General features: G+C 39.3%; 1 protein-coding gene across 3 annotated transcripts in view; it reads left to right on the top strand.

Moving 5' to 3' along the window:
• sardh (sarcosine dehydrogenase) overlaps positions 1-27,261 on the top strand; it is a 72,474-nt gene that overhangs the window by 14,674 nt on the left and 30,539 nt on the right. For 2 of the 3 annotated variants that reach the window (XR_010094320.1, XR_010094321.1), the window contains exons 10-22: positions 1,349-1,435; positions 7,133-7,223; positions 7,369-7,510; positions 10,830-10,913; positions 11,135-11,248; positions 11,614-11,752; positions 12,859-12,972; positions 13,765-13,912; positions 16,610-16,703; positions 20,857-21,019; positions 21,230-21,398; positions 22,235-22,370; positions 23,384-24,231. Coding sequence is in view for 1 of the 3 variants with exons in the window: in XM_063478745.1 (XP_063334815.1) it covers positions 1,349-1,435; positions 7,133-7,223; positions 7,369-7,510; positions 10,830-10,913; positions 11,135-11,248; positions 11,614-11,752; positions 12,859-12,972; positions 13,765-13,912; positions 16,610-16,703; positions 20,857-21,019; positions 21,230-21,398; positions 22,235-22,370; positions 23,384-23,512 (1,610 nt within the window). In the remaining 2 variants the exon portion in view is untranslated. Of the gene's footprint in view, positions 1-1,348; positions 1,436-7,132; positions 7,224-7,368; positions 7,511-10,829; positions 10,914-11,134; positions 11,249-11,613; positions 11,753-12,858; positions 12,973-13,764; positions 13,913-16,609; positions 16,704-20,856; positions 21,020-21,229; positions 21,399-22,234; positions 22,371-23,383; positions 24,869-27,261 lie in introns of those variants that run through there. The other variant, XM_063478745.1, reaches the window with a different exon arrangement.

Raw genomic sequence — 27,261 nt, 5'->3', positions numbered from 1 at the left:
GATATATCAAACATGACTAGTTAAAATATGAAACATAAAATAAAGCTGTCCTGGAAAATCAAATATTTGAGCAAACACTAATAAAACATTGCAAAAGGAAACTAGAATTCTGAATGGTTTATAGTCGAGTTTCAGAATAATGCAAAATGAAACATTTTGAATAAATTAACATGAATTCATGGTCACAAAAATGCTATTTTCAATTAACTTTCACAATGAATTGAGAAAATATGACAAGTTGTATCACAAAGACAAAAATATCAGTAGTTAGTCTCATCCAATTCTTGCAGGATTCAGTCTGGAAGTCAATTGCCTGATTCCTGCTTGCCTGTAGCAACTGTGGCATTAGGATTTGGGTTGGGTTAGGGGGTTAGGGTCTTGTATTGGAATACAGATCACACCAAGTGGACACAGCAACTTTACATTGCTACTTATGTGAAAGGGGCTACTAATCCCGTTTTAACTACTTTGAATTGTTGTGCTATATTTATTTTTACATGTGAAAAGTCTTACATCAGTACTTGTTGGGTTATTTGCATTGTTATGGCCTTAGTATTTTAAGCTTACCCTGAATTATAAGATCTCTGATGGGCGTCAGATCTGGAAACGGTAGGTAGAGTATGTATCAAAATGAAAAATATGCAAATATTTGATGTTACTGAGCACATTATTTTACTGATATTTTTGTTTTACACTTTGTCGTGTTTACTCAATACAGCATGAAATTTGGATTCCTTCTTCATATTTGTGACAAAGAATTTCATATTAAAAAGTATTCTACCTGCTTTATTCTGCATTATTGTGAAACTGGGCTATATACACTTCAGAAAATGTTAGTATTTGTATTTGTATGTATGCAACGTGATGTTTGTTATTAGTGTGTGCTTGGATGAGGGACTTTACAGGAGTTTTTTTTCTTCATATCTTGAGTAGAAAATACTGTGACTTTTTTTTCTCTCTGTTCAAAATTACAGAGAGATTTAAGGTCCGGGAAAATTTCAGGCTTTTATCTTTAGTAGTTTTTGAGATATTCATGCTCAGACATACCAAAAAAAATATCCATCTCCAATTTTTAGGCAAATCGGAGATGGATGAGCATAAAATCTTCTCAAAATTTGATGATTTGACATGGAATGACCCAAAGCCAGAGATGACACTGATAAAATAGTCAAAGTATTCAAATATCCATCTATCAGTCCTTTTTCTTCTGCATATCCAGTTTAGGGTCATGCGTGGGCTGTATCCTATCCGAGCTACCATAGGAGCTGAGACTGACTCCTGTGATGAATCGGATAGAAAAATTTTGCTCCCACCTTTATCACAAAGTTTCTCTCTGTTATTGTTTCAGAGTCATTCACAGCAGACCATAAGCCTCTGATGGGAGAAGCACCAGAGGTCAGAGGTTTCTTCCTGGGCTGTGGCTTCAACAGTGCTGGTAAGTTCTGCATCAGCTGACAACTGACAGTCTGAAGAAATAAAATAGTCAGAGGTGAGAAAAGAGAGGAAGGGAGGCAGCGAGTGAGCGAGAATCCCAGAGAGTGCAAAGACATCTTAGATTAAATGGTTAGCTTCATAAACTTTGCCTTAAACAAACAATACATACACTGCACTCACTGACTATTTATGATAAAATACTTCATCTTTAATAGCTTTCTCTTGAGAAATCTATGAAATGATTCTATGAAATGATTCCTCAAGGGGTGACAAAGGTCGACGAAATCTTCTTAGAAAACAAATGGGCAAAAATAATGAAGAAAATAAACAAAGGGAAATGGCCAAATAATTTTTTTTCTTAAACTCTGACCTAGCCTTCACCAGTCTCTGCGGGTCTCTCAAGGCACAAATGAATAATAGAGTGGTTTTCATTTTTCAGCTTTCATCGAGAACATACACATACACGCAGGCACACACAGAAACAACCCAAGTAACTCCATTACTTCACTCAAGGATGAACTTTCTACTGACATTAGAGAAGGAGGAATGTGAGGATCTCAGCGGTCTGAAAAACAGAGAGAGAGGGGGCGTAAAGGGTAAAGTAATCACCATAAGCATTAAGACAATTCAGACAAAGCCTTTTTTTCTGCACAAGAGCAAAAGACTATGGGATCCGGCTCTGCAGTCCTGACAGACGCTTGGAAGATGCAGTGAAGTGAAGACCTGATGTGTGGGCATCTTGACACTCATATGTTACACAGACCTCCCTCTTCTGTATTTTCTTTTCTTTCAGAGGTGTAGTTGACTCGCTGCAAATTAATGAGTGGTCCTTGATGTTTACCACTGCTTTTCTATTCTGCAACCACTTAACCATGAAATATTCTGTCCACCACCCTGATCAGAGTACTAACACGTCCTTCGAGTACTGCCTCATATTGTACCTGAAAACAGTGGTAAAACTTGCTAATAGGCTACTTCTCATAAAAATAATAAATTGTCAACAGTTTGGATTATTAATTCATGGCAGCTCAGTGAGCAAAAAGCTAAATGTTCAACAACTTCATGTGAGAGGCCGACCCTCATCTGTTATTCTCTGGTAATTAATAACTATAAAGTGAGCTTGGGACTGCTGGCATTATATTTTCTTTTCTACATTTACATAGAAACACAACCTGCCTGTGTGAATAGAGGTGGTTACAATGCTGTCGTACCCATCTTATTTTTTTGTGTAATGCTGGGTACTAGCTCAGTGAAATGGGCCTAGTATTACTAATATCACACCTGAGTCATTTTCACACATGCACAGCAGCCCTGAACTTTCCTAAACATTACATGATGGAGCTGTGCTGCCTGCTCTATGGTACAAAATCAGTGTAATGTCCCATGTAGCTTATGTGTGAATTAAGCACGTAATTGTCATGCGAATTCACAGACAGTGAGTGGGAGTCATGAGGCTGGTCTCCTGCGTGTGTTACCCGCTCACCAAAGGGAGTACTTCCTATAGTGAGAAGACTATTTGCACGTCTTGCAAGTATATACTTTTAAAAACTAGAGTTTGGGGAAAGCAGCAGTACGACCAGCAGCACAGAGGAGAGCAGGCATCAGTGATGCAGATACTGTCTAAGTCGGAGATTTAGTATGACGTGTAGATGTATTGCAGATGTGCAGTAAGTGTGGGAAGGCTAAAGCAGCTTAAATAGTGTGCCCTGCATAAGAAATTGGATGTGCAGAAAGGCATTTGGAACATCAGTTGATGTGGGCTGCCACTGAGATCAGCCGATCTGCTGGGACTGAGCTTGACTTCGTAGCCTGCCTGAACTGTGCTCGATTCGCACTCAGCATCCACACACACAAAGGAAACACTGATGTGGCATGTCGTCCCTTCTTCACACTCTCTGCATCTGTCACTCTTTCTTCCCCTGTCTTTATGTCCCTCTGACAAGGAAACGGCATCTTTTGCATTTTCAGTGACACGGCTGTCTTGGCTCAAGGCCGGGCACGGAGAGGCAGGAAAGTTCAGAGACCAAGGGGTTACTTTTGATAGAATCTTTTTTTTTTTTTTTTAAGTCATTGAATGCTCTTCACTTGCTGGAGCTAAATTTGGTCTCCAAGCAATCACCAAGCCTTCAGACTGGTTGAAGTTGTATTTGTTGCCTGGCAACCTTTGGATACTTATTCTTGGTGTCAAACCCATCATGCTTAACATTTAACTACTCTTGTTTATAAAGGTTTTTTTTTTTTTTTGTTCTTTCTTTTAAAGCTATGAACTGCAGCACCTCTTACTCAGCTGCATCCCTGCCTCGCTAACAATCACAGGAATGAGCACCTTTATTATTTCTTATTGTGCACAATAAGAAATAATAAGGATACTGGTGCTGATGTAAATCTTAGGAAAAAAAACTGTCTTCTGTTTTTTGGCCAACTTTGTTGGCTCATAAAATGGAATCATTAGTGTGAATGTGAAGCCAAAAGAGGATCAAATTTCTAGCTTAGAAAAATTATTGAAGAGGGCATCACGAAACACATTCTCTACATTCTGAGGGGAGTATTGTTAATTTCAAGGTGTTCTTCACCTTGAAATCTAAAGTTCTAGTTATTTTAGTGCTGATTATATGTGCTATATTCAAATAACCAAAGCCTTTAAGTAACAGTTAAGCATTTGTGGCAGTACTTGGCTTTCTATAAGTTAGAAGAGAAGGTTAAAAACACTTAAATGTGTGAACTGTAATATATGAAATTGTGTATGAAGTACATGGCGTTTTCTCCTTGTTGTCATCTTTACAACTTCGCTTTAGTTCATTGAGGTTTGCAGGCATTTGTTAATGTACAGTTCCTACAGCATTTGGGATTATTGTTCTGATGAATGACCCATCTTAGCCCAAGCTTTAGCTATCACACAGATGGCCTCATATCAAGACCAGCATTCAAATGTTTAGCTAAATATGAAGACTAGGATTTTAGAGTACTGACTATCCTGGCTCTGAGGACTAATTCATTTAGTGTATCTTGTTTGTCTAACTTCTGAATAACACATCTTGATATGCAGCATGCTGCAGGAAAACAAATTCAATGTTGGGGGGGAATTAAATACAGTGTTTACACAAAGAAATGCCTCTTTATAGATGCTGATAGACACATGTTTAAAATCTGGATGGAACCGACCATCCTCATTCAATTTCCAAAATGTTCAGTTGTAGCCAAATCATGTATACACCAAAATCTGTTTTAAAATTTCAGATTAATGTGCTTGCTAATCTGCTGAAGAGGATATTGGAAAAAGATTTTAAAAAACCAATTGTGCATGTTTTTCTGCTCTTTCTAAGCATCGGTGGTATTGCTGGCAACACCGGTGTAAATGTCAAGAAGAAGAATCTGAGACCGAGGAGATTAGATGACACAGAATGACCGTGAAAGGGGCAAATATTTGCACAGCATAAACGAACAACAGCGTGAGAAAGGAAAAGGGACGGGTTAGAAGGGGACGAGAGAATGAGTGGAAGCTCAAGCACGAGGATTTACAAGTATGGAAACTCGCACATCAACCCAGTTATCTCGAGTGACATTTATCAGTGCCATCTCGCCTTGCTGGTTGTCCCCACATTGTCTTGGGAGAACTTCATCAGCTTCCTCTCACCCCTCCTCCCTTTATCGCTCAACCTCTGCACCCATCCATCCATCTGTCTAGCAAACCAGCCATTCAACTGTCCACCCGGGCTCAGAGTGACAGTGCCTGCAGATGAGTGAAGTAATGAGAGATAGAGGGAGAGGGGACGCTGTGAGAGATGGAGATGGAGGGATGACGGAGGGTTGCAAGGACACACTGTTCGTGCTGCTGCATATTGATGTTGTGGTTGCAACACATGGGAGAGACATACACACAACACACACACATATGCTTGATAACTGCAAATTACCAGCAGCACAATGCAAGCGGGGGGTTGCTAAAAGGGCCCAGCTCATTAACCCGACAGTTTTGGGACTTGACAGATAAAATATTGAATTGCTGATGATTGTTTGTTGGTTGGGTTGAAAGATGCACAATGCTGCAGCCACTGGGTGCAGATGATGAGGTCACATTGCTCGGGGGCTCCTGTGAGCAAGAGTCAAAAGATGGAAGAAGGGTCGAAATAACCTTATGTAGATCATGTGCCACATAGGAGGCATATCAGAGGACATACACTGCTCTGTTTCTCTTCTTTTTTTCTTTCTTTTCTACAAATTAATGTGACTCTGTCCTCTAGGCAGGATGTAGGTGAGCAAGAAGGGGATTAGAGATCCGCTGTGACTTATTCAGAATATCCACAAAATAGTCTCTGTTTAAAAACAAACAAACAAACAAAAAAAAGTAAAGTTCATGGGAAAGATGTATATAAGTAACAAAAGAGTGAACTTGGATAATAGTTCTGATGAAAATTTAAATTGTACAAAAACTTTTACAAAATTGTACAAAAGCTTAAAAGACCTCCCCATTTCCCTTCCTGAGGAACAGTTTCTTGACACCCTTCCACTGAGATCATTTCTGATGAGGCTTTGGTAAACAGTAAACAGATCAGAAACATCTCTCCGGTCCTGTGTCAGGTCTTTGCTGCATTTTTCCCTATTTTGAATACTATTCATAGAATAGATAGTTTGTTTTATTCTTTTCTTCTTCTTTGGTCCTCCACTTCTTTCTTTGATTTTTTTCGAAGGCCACACTGCACACAGTGCCAGAATATGATAAGTCTTTGGAAATCACGTTGTTGGCTTAAAAAACGATTTTGTGTCTGTTGAATTGTGCTAGCTTTGGCATTTTCCATAGATTCAACTAAAGAAATCTGAAAAAAAGATGTGTTTGTGTGATAGACTACTAGTAACAAAATGCCTAAAGATGAAACTAAAAATAGATTTTTTGCCAAGTTGTCTGTTATGTGTAGACACATAACTAGTTCATCCTTTTTGGTGGTTACCTGATTGATTTGCAGGTCAGTGTTGAGTGCCTTAGCAAGCAACTAAAAAAGCATTCCCCTAAAAATGATTAAGGACTGGACTGAAAATGAGTGATGTTTCTTAAGACTTTTGCACAGTACTATATGCTCATTTAATTATTATTATTACAGTTTAAAGCTTTGGACATTTGTCTGTGTCCTTTCTTTTTAATTTAAATCTATTTTAGCATTTTTTATGGGTTTTGGGTTGTCTTTAATTTCAAAAAGTGTGAATAAATGCCCATTTTTAAATGATCATTATTTTTTCCCCTCTGGTCCTCATTCAGGGACCCATTTTTGTGCTAACAATTGAATGGCTGGTTCATTGTGCACCAACAATCATTTTGATTATCATAAAATTAAAAAATGTAGAAAATCCATGCACATTACAACTTCCCAGCATCCAAAGTGGCATCTTTGTTTGGTCTGACTATCATTCCATCTAAATGTTATTCCCTTGGGCTATGGAAATTTATCTGATTTTGCATTTAAAAAGCAGTTAATCAGGCACAGAAATATTGGCACTCATAATATTCACAGGCTCCGTCCTTTAACCAAAAAACAAACATATTCAGTTTCAAAAGACAGTAAAGAAGCTATAATCTGCAATTATTTTATTCCACAATTACATAAAACTGGTTAATATTGTTTCAGCATTAATTAAAATGAGGTGAATTTGACCAGGAATGCTTCTCACATCAACATCTCTTTTATCCTTACACCTTCTGTTTCAGGTATGATGCTGGGAGGTGGTTGTGGTAGAGAGCTGGCTCACTGGATCATACATGGCCGCCCTGAAAAGGACATGTACGGCTATGACATCAGGTACATCACTCCACAAAATCTACTCAAAATTCTTCAGGTTATCACTTTAGCAAAAGGCAGCAGGAACTGCAGCAAGTTTTAATGAAGTCTGAACGATTGTGACTTTTAATGAGCATCTTTTGAATCCGTCTCCCTCCTTTCTCAGGCGCTTTCATAACTCGCTGACAGACAACAAACGGTGGATCAGAGAGAGGAGTCACGAGTCGTATGCTAAGAACTACTCTTTGGTGTTCCCCTTTGATGAGCCGCTGGCCAGCCGAAACATGAGGAAGGATCCTTTCCACCAGGTAGGTCAGTGGTTTGATCTCCAGTGCAGACAGTTAATCACAGTGTTTCATGAGGAGTTCAAGGAAGTGACCCACATGCTTTGTCTTTGTGCTGGGAGTTAGTCACACTCCTTTCAGCTGTGGTGTGAGTCACGGATGAGTTTGAGATAAGCGCAGAAATGATAAAAGAACTACTGTATGAAAAGGTAGTCTAGCAAATGGTGACAGAGAGCACAGGACTCATATGCACGACTCAGGCACAGATGAAAAGTTTAAACCTTTTTATTAAAGTAAGGCAGGCAGAAGCTGGTAAGTAGGTGGGTGAAGGGGAAGAAGATATGATTTTTTTTTTCTTTTTTCCTTTGAGATAAACATTAAGCCTAACCTTGGCTTCCTTAAAGCTCTTTTAGTTGGGTAATCGTCAGGGCATTTACTTACTGTGTCTGTCTTGATTTAGACAAACATGCATGCTGGCTTGTGGACCAATATCCAGTCCATGTTTTTCCCTGCATGTAACTTGACCTGTCATTTCCGATTTCTTCCTTCTGTTACCCGTCTAACTTTTGCACTTTTCTCCTTCAGTCACTCAGTTTTCTTCATCTATTCATTCAGGTTTTTGTCAGATTCACACAAGTCTGCTTCCCTTTTTTCTTCTTCTCGTAATTGTGTTGCTTTAGTTATTCTCATTAAAGTCTGCATTTTATGTGTTTCCCCTTTCTTTCTCTTTCTACACTTCTGCTACCACAACATCTGGCTGGCTAGCTGAGACAGAAATGTGCAGATAGAACAAATCTACATATAAATGATGCTGCTGAAACCCTAGCTTGTCACATTTCCATGTGTGTGAATGTCAAAAAAGGAACTTAAAAGACTTGTGAGAGATATAGGCATACAAGTGTTTGTAAACTCGGGATTTGGGACACGGGGATCTCACTCTCTCATTCCGTTGCCTTTGTTCAAACCTAGAGGCAGCTGATTCAAGCAGAAGGCAGTTAGAGGTGTAAGTTATCCCCAGCAGTTACATTTAATAATGCAACCCCTGCCAACATGAATCTAAATGCTACACTTAGCTTCAGTAGCCTGGTCTCAGATGTCTTTTAGCTTCCCCTCCCTCCTGAGCCTGGCACAAACTTTTAATGGGCCCCACTACCACACTTTATGCATTAATGATCCACTTAGACATGCTTTCCTATTCCAGAATTCATTTACATTTAACGGTTGCAATTTGTACCCCCACTCGCAGATGTAGGCATCTTTTCATGAAAGATTATTAACACAAATTCCATTAGTAACATTGTCAATTTGTCTTGTAGCTTATATCGTGTGCTTTCTCAGAGCTTGCTTTGTTTAAATATATGAGGGGGTTTTCAACATCTGGTTTTTGCTCTTCACTATGAAATAAAAATAAACTTAAGTTTGTGTTATAGTAATTGGAAGATCTTGTTGTTTACTTGGATCTATGAGTATAGGTTTCTTTGTGTTGGGGAAATAGTAAAATAAAGTCAGATTGAGCAAAAAGTCAGTAAAAAGCAAAAGAATTTAAGCCTTACTTACAGTCATGGTAAAAAGTACATACACCCTCTTTCAATTATAAGGTTTAAATATTATGATTTAATCTGGTCGTTAGCAGATCTTTGAATCAAGAAAATAAAACCTGAGATGAACAACAACACGTACCATTTTACACCATGTCATTGTCTATTTAAAAGAAAAATAATCCAAAATACAAAAGCAGGTTGTGGAAAAAACGAAGTACACCTTACTGCTTCCATAGGAACTAAGAGGGCAAATAGCAGCCAGGTGTTGCTAATCAAATGCACTTGATTAACTGATCATCAGCAAGTGTAAAGTTTTGGCAGGTCGGGAGTAGTCAGAAATGTGTTAACAGAGACATCAATGATAGCAGTGAAGTGACTGTTGCTGCTTTCTGTCTGGGAAGGCTTACCGTACTATTTTGAAGCCCATCATTGTACAGTGAGAAAGGTTACTCAAGTGGAGCCAGTCTTCTCAGGGGTGGATGTCCCAGCAAATTCACCCCAAAGCCAGACCGTGCAACGCTCAGAGAAGCTGCATAAACCCAAGAGCTACCTCTCGAGTCTACCGTGGACTCTTCTGTATACTAAATCCATGTATAGGCAAAATTGGGTCATGCAACAGGACAATGATCCCAAGCACAGCAGCAAATCTGTAACAGGATGCGACTCAAGACGTTGCACCGAGTCAGTGCAATGACTGAAGTTTTAAAGAGTGGGCCAAAAAATTCTCTATGACTAAATCTATTACTTCAGGTTAATGGTGATAAAGGTGGTTTGTATAAGCTTTTGCATCATGGCGTATACACATTTTTTTCACACAAAACTAATGACGTGGTGTAATATATAATATAATTGAGAGAGCGTTTACTTTATTTTTTTACCATCCATGACTGTCTAGCACAACAAGTAATCTTTTCATGTGTAACACACCTGTGACCTTTCCTATTTAACACAAGACAAAGGTTTAATGTATTGTGGCTCGGAGGTACTTAAGGGTTGGATCAATCGGGGAAGCTATGCAAATAATGAGACTGTCTAGCTTTAAGAGGCAATATGGGATTATTTCAGAGCACATGCAGGCCATCTCTGACACTGCTGCTCACACGTTTTCTCCACCTCGGTAGCACAGATGGTAAATATAGCCTAGTGTGGGAAGTTTTGGCAAGAGACTGCTAGATGCCTGCTAGGAGCAGAGCATAGCAGAACATACCTACCAACTGTGGGCGACTGTCAGTTTAACAAGGAGCCCTGATATATCTTATCTAAAGACTGTTCAAGAAATAAGAAGTTTAATATTTCTGCAGCAATTTATGGAAAACTAACAGTGTACTTTCACTCTTATCGATTCCTGTGATGTTAGATTAGAGTTTTATTGTTTAGGCCAGACAATTTTTTGCTCTTTTTGACAGACTGTACTGTATTATCTTAATACTGACAATGGATCAAAAGACTGGGTGTGATGGGGGGGAAAAAGGTTTTCTTGTTGTGACAAAACCACAGAGAATTATTATCACAATACCTCTCAGCTAGAGTTTTTCAATTCATGCTGGAGAACAGAGCTTAAAGGAAATTGTAGTTCGATCCACAGGTGTCCAGAAATACAGCATCGACTGTGTTCATGTATGTTTTCTTCTTTTGTAAATTGTCAACTGTTTGCTCCCACTTTCGCCCTCATTTAAAGTGTGAGAATGTGTCCAGTTGTGTTAGTTTATCATGTTGACCTCTAGTGAATAAATAGCAATTCTTCAAAGACAGCCACGAACTGCTTTTGCTGTACTGTGCTCTGTATGTGTGGTTGTTTTCAGGTGCTCTCAGAGCAGGGCTGCATGTTCCAAGAGCGGCATGGCTGGGAGAGACCTGGCTGGTTCAACAAAGAAGGACCTGCTCCTGTGAGAAACACACTTACACTGCACATATTCTGAATGCTATACATAGTCACAGGCACACTTTTATATAATTGCCCCGGTGGATAGTGGCTGTTAGAACATACTGACTGCCAATAATGGATGATGCTACCACAGTGTCTGGCTCAGTTCTACATCCTGCCTTGTTTCTTGTGAAACAGTAATGATTAATTAGCTTCTAATTGTTTGTGTGTCATATTGCACAGGTTAAAGACTATGATTATTACGGAGCTTACGATGTGAAGAGGAATGAAAAGTACAAATACAATGAACTGCTGGGTCAAGAGTACACCTTTGACTTCCCTCCACATCATGACGTGGTAAGAGACAGTACTAAGAGTAAATGGTATGTGTGGCTGAGCGTGGGTGATCGATAGTGCAGTATTACCGTGCAGTCAGATGAGTATAAACGCACTGAAGGCTTCTAAGGGGAAGTCGGTGAGTTTAATGGTGTTTAAATGGTATCGAGGGAGAACGCACGCTAACTCAGCAGCTTGCAGGATTAAATTAGAGGAGGGAATGCTAACCTTGATTTTAAAATCTCTCTTCACTGCTGTAATGAATGTTGCCTTCAGGGATCTGACAATAACATGCATTCTTCTTAGAAACATCATGCTTTGCAGAGTTGGGACTGTTTGTTTTTATCCTTTTGCTATTATGTTCTTTTTGTTTTATTTTTATTTAGATTAAGAATGAGTGCCTCTCATGTAGACACAGTGTGGCTGTGTTTGACATGTCCTACTTTGGAAAGTTCTATCTCACTGGACCCGATGCCAAGAAGGCAGCTGATTGGCTCTTCACTGCTGATGTCAACAAGAAGCCAGGTCAGAGTATAAAAAAAAAGAAAAGAAAGAAAGATTGACAGAATAAAAAGGGCAGCTACGTGGATAGAGTTATGAAAAAGGTGCCAACAAGCGAGGAATAGCAGCCTTCTACACAGGACTTCTAAATACCAGTATGTAATGTGTCTGGTATGCTGTTAACAGTGGCGACAAACGTCTCTACTGCTTCATTTTCTTGTATTCTTGTCACAATCGGCAAACTGACAACCGTGTCTGAATCCTACCATTGTGCAGATATGAAAATGGAAAGCTGCGTTCTTTACATTGCTACTTTTTTGGCCCCAGAGCCTTTCCAAAGGTGAGATCAAGTTCTGAAGAAGTGAGAAGACAGATAATCCTTTTAGTTTTAAGCCTCTCTGTTACTTTCCTGTATGGATTTAGAAAATGTATGACACCGGCATCTGCTGAGGTTCGGCACACTCGCATCTTTATAACTTCAGCCCCCAAGTGTTTTTCACTTTCTGTTTGTAGTCTTCAGACCTGATTAAAACTAGTAATAACATACTTTCTAAGAGTGCATGAGGGTCTGTTAAAGACAGCCTGTATGACTAGGTCTGTCTCTACCTCCATCTGTACATGTGTGGTCAAGTGCCACTGCATTGAAATCATTCCAGATTTGGAAAAAAGAAATACATTTCTTGTTACTTATCACAGAAAGCAAACTCAAAACAGCTAGAAGTCTGAGCTAAAGAAAAAAGGAAAACCAAGGGAAAGGTTAACCCCTCCCTCTTTTTAAAGAAAGAAACAATCACAACAAACATCCAGCTTCACATAGGAAGTAAATTGCAACATCTATTTCCCATTTTCCCTGAAAAAAATAAAGAAATGAGGTGTGTCCCAGGACTTTTGCACAGTACTGTGCTACAAAAAAGCAGAGTTTTATGAGTTAAGAGGATCAGAGCCACGATTATTGTTCCTTCAGAACAACTAAGTTGTGAACTTAGTGTCAGTACACTCGAATGTATTAAATATTCATCCCTGTTCACACATAGAGCACGCTTCCATCAGTTTGTTTCCACTCGACAGCATGCTTAAAATACGTCTGCAAAGTCTGCAGCACGTATTAATTGTTTGTGTGTGTGTTGCAGGTACCACTGTGTATACCTGCATGCTGAATAAAAGAGGAGGGTCAGAGGCCGACCTGACTGTGAGCAGACTGGAGCCTGGTGTGGCCAACCTGCCCCTGGCACCAGAATCCAACGGTGAGAAATAGTGGGTAGACGTGTGTGTTTCACAGTTATTTGCTGTACTCTTTACCTATTACTGTTATTTCATTCATCTCCCTATCTCTGCATCACTATTTGTCAGCTTAGCTGTTGTATTTTGTTTATTGGATTTAATAATGTGCTATTCTGTTTTATCTTATTTCAGACTTATTGTTATTTTTTTCTCTATGTTATTTGTGGTTCTTTCGCCCAATCAGTACTGTTTATCCACATTTATTAATTATTTTTACTCTTGTCTCACTCAAAAAAAGAGAATATCATGAAAGATGTGTCTCCTTTTGACGTTACATAGCAGTAGCTTGTTTCTTTATGTTGTCATTTTGACTCCACTACATCAAAAAAAGCCTGGAAAATAACATCTGTTCAGGTATCCCTTATTTCTATTACCACAGCTGCTGATTTAAAAACCCCAGGGTGCACATGAATCACAGGAGATAAATTAATTTGTTAAGTAATTAATGTTACGTAATGACATCTTAGGTGGGAAGCGGCAATTAAAATGCCATGAAAAAGTTGCTGCCGCTCTATTAATTATGCAAATTTCTTGACAAGTCCTGCTGAATATATCTACATAAAGTAAGTGGAAGGATTCAACAGAGTCAACTTTCAAAACATCTTAATGTAATAAACTCTGTTGTCTCATCATCAGATCACCTAATATAGCTGTCAGCTGAGATTCTTCATACTTGTGATTACAAACTGTATGCTATAGATAAAGTGGTTTCTCTTTCTTATACTTGACCTGATCGCCATCTATCTTTGCTCCAGGTGATGCATATTACCTGGCCATTGGAGGCGGTGTGGCAGAACACAACTGGAACCACATTAAAACAGTTCTTCAGGATCAAGGCTTTCGCTGCCAGTTGACGGACCACTCTGAGGACATGGGGATGATCAGCATCCAGGGGCCCAAAAGGTGGGAAAAGAAAGAGGGTTAGAAGTGAATGTCAACTCTGGAATGACTTATATCCAGATGAGAAATGAACAAGAGAACAATTGAAGGTGTGTATCCAACTGTTAAGAGACTGTAGGGTACTGAGACCTTTGATATCAACTCTGACCTGCAAAATCCTTGTAAACCTTGTGAAGTTCAGGACACCTGGGGTACCTTGCTCAGAATGCAATCTACTACTGCATGATATCACCTCATCGTACATTTACTGGTTAGATAATTTTTTAGGGCTTCTCAAGTTCACTCTTCTGCACCTCAGAGCTGAAAATAATAAATCCCATGAAGGTTTGCATCAGCTTCCAAGTTGAACACTAGTAATGAGTTTCAAGGATTAAGTGTCAATTCTGCTGTCTTACATAAATAATTTTCATTAGACTCTGTCAATGATGCAGTTTGTCAGAGATTTAGAGAAAACGGGTGCAGTGATTTATTGAAACGTGCAGACACACGGAAATCCATTATATAAGGCAAAAACAGAGTTGCACTAATGGAAAGTTCTGCAGGCTTCTTGACGGACATTCAGAGCTCTTCTTTGGATGCTGGATGATTTTTGCTCCCTTCAAGATGATCACAAGCTGCTTCAATAATTTTGAGATTTCAAATTTGAGTTCATCACTCCATAAGACCTGTTGTCACATAGCAATTATTTCTTCAGCTTCAACCATCAACATCATCTTGATTTCTTAATCTACGGATTCAAATTTGTGCACGGTGCAAGTAAAAATCTTACTGCAGATATGGAGGGAGATCAACGCTTTCTTTATCCTTCCCACAGTTTCCCTTTGCTCAACACTCAAATAGTGAAGCTACACCACCTTTACCTATTCCTTATCTTATTCTCTGCACTCCACATCTATCTTTTTCTTCCCCTCTCACCTCCTCTCCTCCCCAGCTCACCGCCCTCTGTCTTTGTTCTTCCCTCTCACCAGCAGCAGGGTTAGTCCACTCTGTTCCCTGTGTGGGTTTTGTCGATTTTATTTTCTTGAGGCTTTGCTTCTCTCTCCTGTTCTCCTAAGTTTCTTTTCTCTGTCTCTGTGGATTGTATCCACTTCTTTCTCACACACCCCCCTGTGCTCAGTTGCCCATTCTCAGTGTCATCTTCACTTTTTTTTTTTTTCTAGGTTTTTCTATCCCTCTTGCTTTTATTGCTTACGTCAAACTGGAAACCACTGCGTCACTGCTAGATAGCCCAGTATGTGCTCTGTGTGTGTGTGTGTGTGTGTGTGTGTGTGTGTGTGTGTGTGTGTGTGTGTGTGTGTGTGTGTGTGTGTGTGTGATTTTATATGCTCATACACGCAAGACAATATCTATGATGATTGTGGAGTTCATTGACTTTTCTTTAGCATCCAAAGCACATTTATTTCATGAGTGTGCGTATTTTCACCCGTGAATGATTCCCCGTGTGTGTGTGTGTGTGTGTGTGTGTGTGTGTGTGTGTGTGTAATTTAGAAAAGACTGGCATCTGTGTTGCCTCTCTGCGCACATTACTGTAATCATTTTTACCTCCTCTGTATTGTTTTTGCCACGTTTGAGAAATTCAGCATTTTGGGGGTTTTGTTTTCTTACGAAGCAAATTGATCCCTTTAGAGCATGAGGAGAGGAGCGATTGCAGCATTTATGGAAATGTGTTTGCCCGTGTTTTCCCTCCCTGAGTCGTCTCATTCAAATTCACTCAATAGGGGAGTCTTTAAACTTGCAGCCTTTCTCTCACGCAGCTTTGGCAGTGTGTTCCAGTGGCAAAAGTAGTGCTTAACCACTCGCTTTGCAATTATGCACCTTGTGCGCTGTATAATGGATGAAATTATGTGACGTCCTTTAATCGAGCCTTGTTTGTGTGGATGCGGATTCTCAGACGCACAGCTGAGAGCCACAGTGATGCGGCAAGTAGGAGAAACAAATTGGTAGTTGCGAGTGCCCCTTTTGCCAAATACACAAACACACATACAAAACAGAGCAATTCACTGATTATATATAGCTAATTAGCCTTTGCTGTTGGGCTCTTAAGTTCAGTGAGAAAGGGATGGGAGGAACTGGAAAATGGCACAAAAAAATTATTATTAGCCCCACACATGCATTGAGACCTGCACACATACATATGTTAGAAACCCTACATATTCCAGCTATATTTCTGCGGGGAACTTTAACAGCATTCGTTTATTTTTTTTTTACGCATTTATTTCTTTTGAATTAGAGGACATCCCTCCAGTTGCATTCCTAACCCTTCCCCTGATATCTTCATCCCTGGCTTCTTGCCACAATATTGCAAAAAATATCCCTTTGACAAGGCCTCACACATTGTATTCTCTACCTGCCCACTCACAAACATACAAATGTACAAGCAGCACAGTGAGCTAAACTTAGCCCCCCCCCCCCCCCCCCCTTTTTTTGTTACTGTTGACTCATTTTTTTATATAATATTGATATTTTTTTGTGTGTGTGTGTGTGTGAGTGTATGATTGTGGGAGAAGAGCTGGTACATTTTTGGATTGTTCCAGCATTATTTGTGCTGGGAAAACGTATACCAAAATATAAAAATAAATACATAAAAAATGTCGACAATAATTGTGTTTCTGCACTCTGGTTGCACAAATACAGAAAAATGTGTTGAATGACTGCCAGAGTTTCTTCTTATTATTGTTTTTTTTCCCCCCCTTTTTGCAGCCGGGAGGTATTACAGGAGGTTTTAGACACAGACCTGAGCAATGAAGCTTTCCCCTTCTCCTCACACAAAGTTGTTAATGCAGCAGGACATCAGGTGACAGCACTCACACACCCGTTACATGCACACACACATGTGCACGATGGATGCTCTACATTTCTCTGCTTCAAAATAACCCTGTTTGTCTTAGTTAAATGAAGAATGCAGTTAATTAAAAATGCCACTATGCAAATTGCATGCTGTTGAGTGAAACAGTATTTCTTTTTCTTTTTTTATTTAAAAGGTTCAGTCATCAAAGATTGTACACTGTGTGTAGGAGGAACAGATGGTGTGTCTCAAGGCGTCCTTGTGACTTGCTTGCATGTCGAGTCTGTCCAAAATTTATGTATTTTTTTTCACATTCTACCTTTTCTTCCTCCGTCCCTGAGGTCTACTGACTCAAAACAAAGTTTATAAGGCTGTGGCTTAGAAGGACATGGGAAACTCTTTGTATTCATACCATGGTACAAATAAAAGACCAATCGCGATTTTTAAAACATTTGGTTGGTATCTTAAGGGAGGGATGGAGGTGCAGTTGCTATAAAGGAAAGGGAAAAGGAGCAAAAATGATGCTCATGTACTCATTTTTAGCTGTTTTTTTATAAATTTTTCAAGAGGTGATGCAGTTAAGTGTGATCAGCCTCTGCCTTTGACCTCCACAGACTTCCTGCCCTCAAAAAAAAAAAAAAAAGCATGTTGTACCGACACATGCAGCGACACATATGTCCACACACGTACTCGCTCTCTCTTAGTTGGTCTTGCATGAATTATGCAGCGCTCTGGTGGTTGCAGTCAGCATCTTCTCACAGCTCTGCAGGAGTGTTTGTGTTGCTTGTGTGCAAGTGTGCCGCTTGTGCTGTCTTCCAGCTGGTTTCTGGCCTTGTCTGGGTGACATTTTAATGGCTGCACTGCTGTGAGACCAGAACCCTCTGCTCCCCTCATAGCTCATTAGACTCTCTCTCTCTTTCTCTGTCTGTCTCTCGCTCTCTCCTAATAGCAAATGTGCAGCATGTATGGAGGGAGATATAAATTTATGTGTAGATGCAGTCTTGTACATATGTCAGCCTTTTAGCTATCTGTCTTTGATTTTTGCCAGGTAAATGTATAATTGGTGGTCACTCATGTGCTTTAGTGTGTGTTTTGAATATATGCAGGCATACATGTACCTTCCCCAGAGCTTCATGCGTACATATGGGACTCAGGGTGATCCCTACATGGCCAGATGGCCTGGCTGTCACTACACCTACTGGGGAAACTGTTGTTTTCTCTCCACATTTTTTTTAAATTTGCTCTCTCTCATGTCTTTTTGGGGGGTTTTGGGTTTTTTTTTTTTTTTGATGTGATCTTTCTTTCTCTTTAGCATCTCCTTTTCTCTCACCCAGATTTTATGTGATTTCATTTTAAAGAGCAATTTGGGATTTGTCACCTGTGTGTTGTTCTCATATTGTTTCATTGTAACATTGTACACTCACTCGCCACCTTGTTAGTTACATCTGTTCAACTGGTCGTTGGTGAAAATATCTAATCAGCCAGTCATGTGGTAGCAAATCGATACATTTAGGAATGGAGTTGATTTGCTGAAACTCAAAACAAGCATCAGAATGAGGAAGACGGATGATTTATGTCACATTGAGCCAAATGGGCTAGTCTGAGTAGTTCAGAAACTGAAGATCTACTGCACCGGGATTTTCCCCAGTACAGTAGATCTTCACTACAGATCTACACTACAGTTCCGATCAATCCCATCTCTAGGAATTGATCGGAACAAGAGAAAATATCCAGTATGTCTGAGCAAAAATGCCTTGTTGATGCTTTGCTCGAGGTCAGGAGAATGGTCATACTGCTCTGAGCAGATGGGAAGGCAACAATAACTGAAATAACAACTTGTTACATTCAAGGTAGGCTGAAGATCATCTCTGAGTGCCGAACATTGAGATAGATGGATCTACAGCAGCAGAGGACCATTGTACAGGTGCTACTCGTGTCAGCAGAGAACAAGAAGCTGAGCCTACAATTTGGGTTAGCGCTCCAAATTTAGACAATAGAAGATTGGAAAATCATTATCTGGTCTCAGTCTGAATGTCTGCTGTGACATTTAGATGATGGGGCCAGAATTTAGAGTAAACAACATGAAAACATAGATCCATCCTGCCTTGTATCAACAGTTTGAGGCTGGTGGTGTTATAATGGGGTGGGGACATTTTCTTGGCACATTTAGGCTTTTTTTTTAAAAACACAACAGCCTACCTGAGTATTGTTGCTGACCATGGCAATCCCATTATGACCACTGTGTACCCATCTTCTGAAGGCTACTTCCAGCATGTAACGCATCATGTCACAAACTTAAATCATCTCAAACCGGTGTTTTGCACATTACAGTGAGTTTACTATACTCAAATGGTCAGATCTCAATCCAACAAAGCACCTTTGGGTTGTTGTGAATCAGGAGATTCACATCATGGATTTGTAGCCAAAACAATCTGCAGCAGCTGTGTGATGCTGTCATGTCAATACGGACCAAAATCTCTGAGGATTGTTTTCAGTGCTTTGTTGAATCTGATACAAATTAAGGCAGCAATGTCAGTCTTGTCATGATTAAGTGGGATATTCTGGAATTTTATAGCTGTTACTGATAATGCAACTTGATTTCAGATCTTTACATGTACTGCTTGTTTTGTTTTTTTTCCTCCCTGGTGGTTAACGTTGTAATGAAGACACATTGCCATACATAATTATAATATATAACATGTACATGTACTGGGACTTTTTGTTACATTACTGACACATTATATATATTATTGTAGTGAAAAGGGAACTGAAGGAAGAACTTTTTATTTTCTTCTCATACAACTTTAACCTCTTAGGACCTGGCGTCCACATATGTGGACATCATATTTTGGGTTGTCTAGACCAAAATACTACATTTTGCTCTATAAGGGCCTGTTGTCTCTCACGAGGACATTATACTGCCACTGTTCTATCGAAATTTAAAACAAATATCCTCATATGTGGATATCCGGCCCTTGTAGAGCAAAATCAGGTAAAAAGAAAATTCTTTGGGACCTGATGAATGTAAAAACAATCAGCCCAAATAGCAAAGAGAAATTAAAAATGCATGCCATGAAAGAGTTCGGGTCTTAGGAGGATGATACACTGTTTATCAAAAATAGACATTGCCTGTGACATCATCTCAGAAAACACTGCCAGGGTTAGCACAGATACCTGCTGTTTGTAAAATTATACTCAAATTTCATTTAATTTTACAAATGATGAGGTTGGCATTAAAGCAGCAGTGATAATAATAATAATAATAATAATGATAATGATGATAATGATGATAATAATGATAATGATAATAATGATAATGAAAACTTTTAGCCTGCAGTTTTTCAGTGCTTCAAGCCCAAAGGTATCTACATGGTTTAATCTTATTTCACTCGATTTGTTTCACTGAGACAAAGTTAAAAATGAAAATGGCTGTCACTGTTGTAGTAAACTGCATAAAATATTAGATTATTATAACCACTACATAGCCATTCTGCTGGCTGACATTTTTGATTTATTAATTTCACACAGTTTTCTGTAAGGGTGTGAGGGCGCTTTAGCTTACATAATACCATAGAAGAAGAAACAGAAGAAGAAGATTTGTGTGCAGATTTTCACTTTGCAAAAATAAAATGACAGGATACACAGTCTGTACTCACTGCGCAGTCTTCATCAGTTGTCAGAAGGTAAACAGATTGCAGTTGTTTCTCCTGAGCCGTTCACTGGAGTTTTTTCTCCTCTTCCTTTTTCTGCATTTTTTGCTGTGAAGATGATGAACGTTAACACGATCTTTATTGAAAAAGACAAACTATAAAGAATGACACACAGATTGCAAATTCCATTTTCCTTTTGATTCATAGCAACGTCTTTCATACCTCCAGTATGATTGTATTTTCCCTCCTGTCCTTTCTTGTGCACCTTGTATCTTCGTACATCTGTCCTCATTTTTCTCTTCTGTTTTCTGGCTTTCTGTGAAGCTGCTTTTGGTATAAAAATGAATTCCATGTAAATTTGGGCCTTAAGGATGAAGTGTGTGTGTGTGTGTGTGTGTGTGTGTGTGTGTGTGTGTGCATGAGTGAGCACAAAAAGAGGAAATGGCAGCTCGGTCCTCTTTGTGCATCTCTCCATCTTCTAAGCCTCTTCTCTGACCCCTCTCTCATCACAGGTGCGAGCTATGCGCCTGTCATTTGTCGGAGAGCTCGGCTGGGAGCTGCACATTCCCAAAGACTCCTGCCTTCCAGTCTACCGTGCTGTCATGGCTGCTGGTGCAAAGCACGGCATCATCAACTCAGGCTACAGAGCCATCGACTCGCTCAGCATAGAGAAAGGTAACTTGTATTTAAAGGTCATAAATCTATAACTATAATATCCAATCTAGCTCAGGTAGGATTTAACTAGTAAACAAAACAACTGAGTCTACATTTCTTTTAATAAACATCCAGCATGGAACTCAGCCAAAGTTTACTTTTAATAATATTGTACCAAATATGCAGGAAACATGGCTTTTACTCTAATCTTCGGTGTTTCTTGTTTTTAAGGGTACAGGCATTGGCACGCCGACCTGCGCCCTGATGACACACCACTGGAGGCGGGGCTAGCCTTCACCTGCAAGCTGAAGAGTTCAATCCCTTTCCAGGGTCGTGATATGTTAGAGAAACAGAAGAAGGAGGGACTGAAGAGGCGCATCGTCTGCTTCACCACTGATGAGTCAGTAGAGCTTCTGTGGTGACATGATATTTTAGTCATCAGAAAGAAATTAAGAAAATTAATTAAGGGGGGGTGGCATTTATAGATGTAATTTAAATATTTTCAGCAGCACAGCAACCGTCCATGTTATTCCCAGGCAACAGGATCATTATATTTAATGATGGTGCAGTGAATAAATGTAATATTGATTTGAAAAATCAAATAAAATCAAATATATGTTTTATTCCAGAGCCAAAGATGGGAACGGTGAAACAGTTTATAAATGTTATCTTTAGATCTATTATGTTTAAGTAGTTCTGACTATTAATATTTAAGATTCATAACCTTATTTTATGAAGTAAATAATACATGTACCAAAAAAATACAAAACTTTTCATTTTCTGATACCTGAGGCTGTATTTATACACCAAACAACCACATTATTAAAACCACTGACAGGTGAGATGAATAACATTGATTATCTCGTTACAGTGGCAGTTGTCAAGGAAATGAGGTATTTTAGGTTGCAAGTGAACAGTCGGTTATTAAAGTTGATGTGCTGGAAGCGGGAAACTCTGACCGACTTTGACAGCAGTCAGTTGTGATGGCGGGGTCTGAGTTTGTCAGAAAGGTCTTGTGGGCTGTTACTGGTATGCACTGGTTAATATTTATCAAAAGCGGTCCAAAACAAACAAATCCAGTGAACCAGCAACCGGGTTGCAGAAGCAGAGGGGGTTGTATTGTTGAAAACTTGACAGTGCCTCCAGTCTTTCATTGTCAAATGTCAAAATCTTTGCAACTTTGTTTTGAGATAAAGCTGTTGTCATTATCTGCATCTCTTACTCTGTGGCTTTTAGGAAAGTCCCGATGTTTGGTCTGGAGGCCATTTACCGTAATGGTGTTCCTGTTGGTCACCTCCGACGTGCTGACTATGGCTTTTATATCGACAAAACTATTGGTTATGGATACATCCGCAATCCAGATGGAGGAGTGGTAAGTGCCTTAAAAGCACCAACACACTGCAGTGCCCACACTTATTGTTCTGACCACTTTCTCTCCCATTTTCCAGTGTTTGTGTTAAAATACGAAAATGGCAGAGATCTGCACTGTTGTGAAAAAAATGTGTAGAGTTTACTAAATCCTTGAAAGTAAAGTGCAGAAAACTAAAATGATCACACGAGCCGTTGTCATAACTGAATATCAGACAGATTAGATTAGCAGCTAAGGTTGTGTGCAGCAGTTGACTTCTGTGATTTTAATATCTGCTTAGATATGTGTCATATGTCCCTGCATGTATTTCTGCATTTAAATTCTTCTCAAGGTTTTTCTTTGATTAGTTGTAAACAAGTTGTATGCACGCTTATGGTTAGCGTGAGGCTCCAGGACATGGAGCATGTGTCTGTCAGTGAATGAAATCGAGACACAGTGACAGATTAGTGGGAGAGTCGGGGAGTCAGTCAGTGAAAATTAGCACTTGGTGTTACGAGCGAGCTGACACTGAGTCATGAGGGAATTGATAGCTTCCTGTGCTTTAAAACTCCTGCAGTGACATTGTCCGTTCTGGAATAATCTGCCTGCTCGGAACAGTGTTTTTATCCCCGTCTGTCCACAACTAACAAGTAATGGTGTTCCTCCTCTATGACTTGTCAGATTTTAGTGATACTTGCACACAAGCATTTACAACCAAACTGTGCTCAGGGTCAGGGTTTTATTTGTCATCTTACGGACTATATACAAAACGATCCATCACAAATCGCACAGTCACAAATGGCATTGTATGCAATTTGTGAATTGTGATGGATCGTGAGCCTGACGAGCTGCTCCGTCATTCTGGTTTACAAAGTACGTGGATTCTTGCTCATCTCTTTTCGCTCCCTTGTCATTTTCATCTTTACTGTGTCCTTGTTTGACACATTTGAAATTCTCCTCCCCATACTTGCTTATCGTTCTGTCTTTTTTGTGTTTTATGACTTATCATTTTCACTCACCGTCTCTTTCTTCATCAGGTTAGCGCTGACTTCATAAAGAGTGGTGAGTTTACCCTGGAGAGGATGGGAGTAGTATACAAGGCCAAAGCACACCTCAAATCTCCTTTTGACCCTGAGAATAAGCGTGTCAAGGGCATCTATGATTGAGAACGGACCACACATGTAAAAACTGACGAAAAACACGCCAGCTACAGAACGGCACCAGAGTTGGAGGGATTTACAACTTTTTGTACGAGCAGCTGTTTTTGTCTTCTGTCAAATACAAGTTCATCTCAAATGTTGTTAATTTTTTTTCTGATTTGATGGGACTCGTGCGCATATGATCGATTTTATGCTCATTTGTAAAATGTTGCATGTTGAAAGCTGGTGAAAAATGTGCATCGGTAAAAATCAGATATGACTGGATTGTTAAGGGTGCTTCTGTTTCTCGTCTCCACGTTTTTATATCCACTCTGAGAGTAACAGCACTCTGTTTGAATCGTCATGCAAGTGCTAATACCATGAAAACGTTCAAGGGATACACTGATCGTATTATCTCTAAGAGTCGAGGGATTTGTGGTCCAGATTGCCTTCATCTTTCCAGGGTTTAACTTAAGAACTTTAATAACGGATGATGTATTTTAAACCGTTTTTTTTTTTTTTTAAATAATAACTAAAACATCTGTTGGTTGTTTATGTCAAAGGATCAACAGCCAGATATAGTAAAAACAGTTAACTGTTAATCTGCAACTAACCCTGTTAGTAGAGTTTTCAGTGCAACTCTTTGGATAGAATTTGGTCAGTAATCTGTGTGTGTGTGTGTGTGTGTGTGTGTGTGTGTGTGTGTGTGTGTGTGTGTGTGTGTGTGTGTGTGTGTGTGTGTGTGTGTTTTCTAAACAGTACAAACAGCTGATACAACAGATATTTGGATGTTTTTATCCAAAGTAAATATCAATAAATATACTTCTCAGTTTGTGGGAAGGTCCTTTGAAAAAGCTAATCAGGCTCAAGAGAAAACTATCTTTTATTAGAAGTACTTTGATATTAATGGAGGTGTTAATTCGACCTTTTACTTGGTTATACTAACACTCTGTAATGGGGAGTAAAAGTATTCTCATAACAATACAGACATTTACAGAGAATACAATAACTGTTTGTGCTGATAATGATGACAAAATCTAGAGGCTTTTTTTGTTTGTTCTCTAAATCTGAAGCAGACATCCTGGGAGAGAAAGGAAGGCAAAAAAAAAAAAAAGCACCCAAAGGCACGAGGTACCAGGGAAACAAGACACTAATGAAGTAGAATAACAGAAGACAGCAGTTTTCAGAAAGCAGTTTTGGGAAAAGATCTCTGTCTTCTGATCCATCCCCTCATGGTCATGGCATTTTGTGTTAATGTAGCGCCTTTTGTTCTTTAACAGATAGAGGCTTGCTAAATAAGGCGAGCAGTTAAATTATGCATAGGTAAACCTCTCATTTCATCTTTGCTGTAATTGCTTAATATTTAAATTTGAAACTAATATCTTAGGGCAGTGGTTCCCAAACTTTTTTTGCTGGGCCCCCCTTTGTTTTACAAGAAAAATGTCCCCCCCCCCCCCCCCCCCCCGCGCGCGCGCCCACACACACACACGCACGCACAAACACATCCTCCAACCACACACACCCACATTTTGCTCCATTGCGGTTTATTTCACACCTCAAACATTTAGTAAACAATTAAGCAAATACAAGTAATCTGCAATAAATTACAGGTAGTAAGGAAATAAAATACTAACTCTTTTACGCTAAGTCCGCACCTACACGGGTATTTTTGAAAACGCAGCTGTTTCGTCCACACGTAAACGGCGTTTTGAATCACCGAAAACGGAGATTTTTAAAACTCCTTTTTTGCGTTTACGTGTGGACGAGGAATACAGAGTTCGTCACCCAACGTCAAAGGTATGTGCCTTTTTTCACGTCACGCTGTGCGCCACGTTATTGTTTACATGAGATGAATTGCAGAATGGCAGATAGAGACAAAATACTGTTAATCTGACTATCTTCAGGTTTTACAGGCTTACATACACGCAGTTACTGTCCCTCCATTTAGAAAGGCAGAGGGTCACGGTGTAATCATTTTACATGTAGTTGTTTTTTTTCCTGTGTAATAATATTCAACATTGCTATCAATACATTTTTCAAAAAATGCCTCTCTGTGAAAAATGGGAGGCATTTTTCACTGTGAAAAACTGTGGGATACTGTTTGTCCGTGATTTGAACAGGGGGAACAAATCGTGGCAGGATCAGCCTGATATTATTTGTATCCCACTGTAACTTTACTGTATAAAGAGCTAACATCTCCAATATGTCAGGAGTAGTTAGTCATTACAACAAGTGTTTGTGAACTAAAAATCAAGAATGTGGGATACTGTTTGTCCGTGATTTGAAGAGCCCAGCGCGTGCTCCCGATGAAGGGAAAAGCAATTCTGCAGGGGAGACCTACCTTGGCATTTGTGCAGGTGAAGCCAAAGGGAAGATATGCTTCACCATATTTTCTAGTCTTTGGCTTAGAATGAAGTTGGTTTGGAAACATATTCAGCTATGCTTCATCTCCTGCTTTGCGTTTGTGTGGGAGCCCCGTGCTAGCAGTGTCCAAGCATTGTTTTTTTTTGTTTTTTTCCCCCTTTTCATACCGCGCACCCCCCTGCAATGGCTCTGCGCCCCCCCTAGGGGGCGGGCCCCACACTTTGGGAAGGTCTGTCTTAGGGTAAGAAAGTAGCGAGTAAAGCAAGACGTGACTCTATAGATGTCATGCTGGGAAAAATTAAGTTGTTGGTGAATACCTTGGCTTATATTGATTTTTTTTTAAGACTAAATGCTCTTAAAAAAAAGAAAAAGAAACAAAAAAGCCCAACTTAGTATCTTTAATGTAGGTGCTGTTTTTTAGTTATAATTATTCTTTGTGTTTACAGAAGTATCTAAATCTGGTTTGACACTCATAAGACGATGTTTTGTTTACACTAACTTACACTAATACACTTCAAGTCCAGCACACACACTGTGAACAGCTCAGAAAAAGGTGTCTAAATAATGGAGGGCATTTGTATGTGTGTTTCCTGCTTCTCCCGCCGATGTTTGTTGAAACCGGTTCAGCACGAAATGTTTACTAATGTGGAATGATTCATTGATTCTGCTCACAAGGCCATTAATCATTGCAATGGTTGTTCTCAGGAGCAGTCTAGGTTAATAACGAGATTTATGTGGGAAATTTGAAACACGCTGATAAAACACTGCAGCTCTTTTATCACATTGTAGGTAGAGTTTCTCTTTCTTTTGTTTGCTTGTTTGTTTGTTTTTTAGCTTCTTCTTCCTGTAATATGATTAAACACTGAAAACCTCTCGATGGAAAACCAGCTTGTTGTTAAAATTGATCTTGTTATTCGATGTATATTTGGACTGTGCGTTTATTATTAATGCTTAGAGAGAAAAACTTGACCAGTTTAAAATGAATAAAAAATGAGAGGTGGAAAGATGTGGCGGCCAGTCAAATTATAAAGCAAATGTTAACTCTCATTCATTTCTTCTGTCCAACGCGATTTGTGTATTAATAAATGTCTATTTAACATTCAACACTTTGTGACCTTCATTATTCATCCATCCATTTTCTTTAACTAAGGAAAGGATAAAAATGTGTTTATTTGTAATTATTTTTATTTAATTTCTTGCCTTTGAATAACACTCAAGTCACTTATTATGCTGTGTTTAGTACAGATTGTAATCATTCACCAAATTACATCATGTTTCCTGCCCAAATGTTTTGAGTTGGTCAACAGGATCACAGGGAACAAACATGTAGATATGGTATGTCTCTGCACAAATGTAACATGTCTGTTGATAACAGCTACAAAAAACCTGCCAGCATTATTTTAATTTAGTTT

This window comes from Pelmatolapia mariae, linkage group LG7 (genome assembly GCF_036321145.2).
Source record: "Pelmatolapia mariae isolate MD_Pm_ZW linkage group LG7, Pm_UMD_F_2, whole genome shotgun sequence".
Taxonomy (NCBI): Eukaryota; Metazoa; Chordata; class Actinopteri; order Cichliformes; family Cichlidae; genus Pelmatolapia; species Pelmatolapia mariae.
This window is presented reverse-complemented; position numbering and strand designations above follow the sequence as displayed.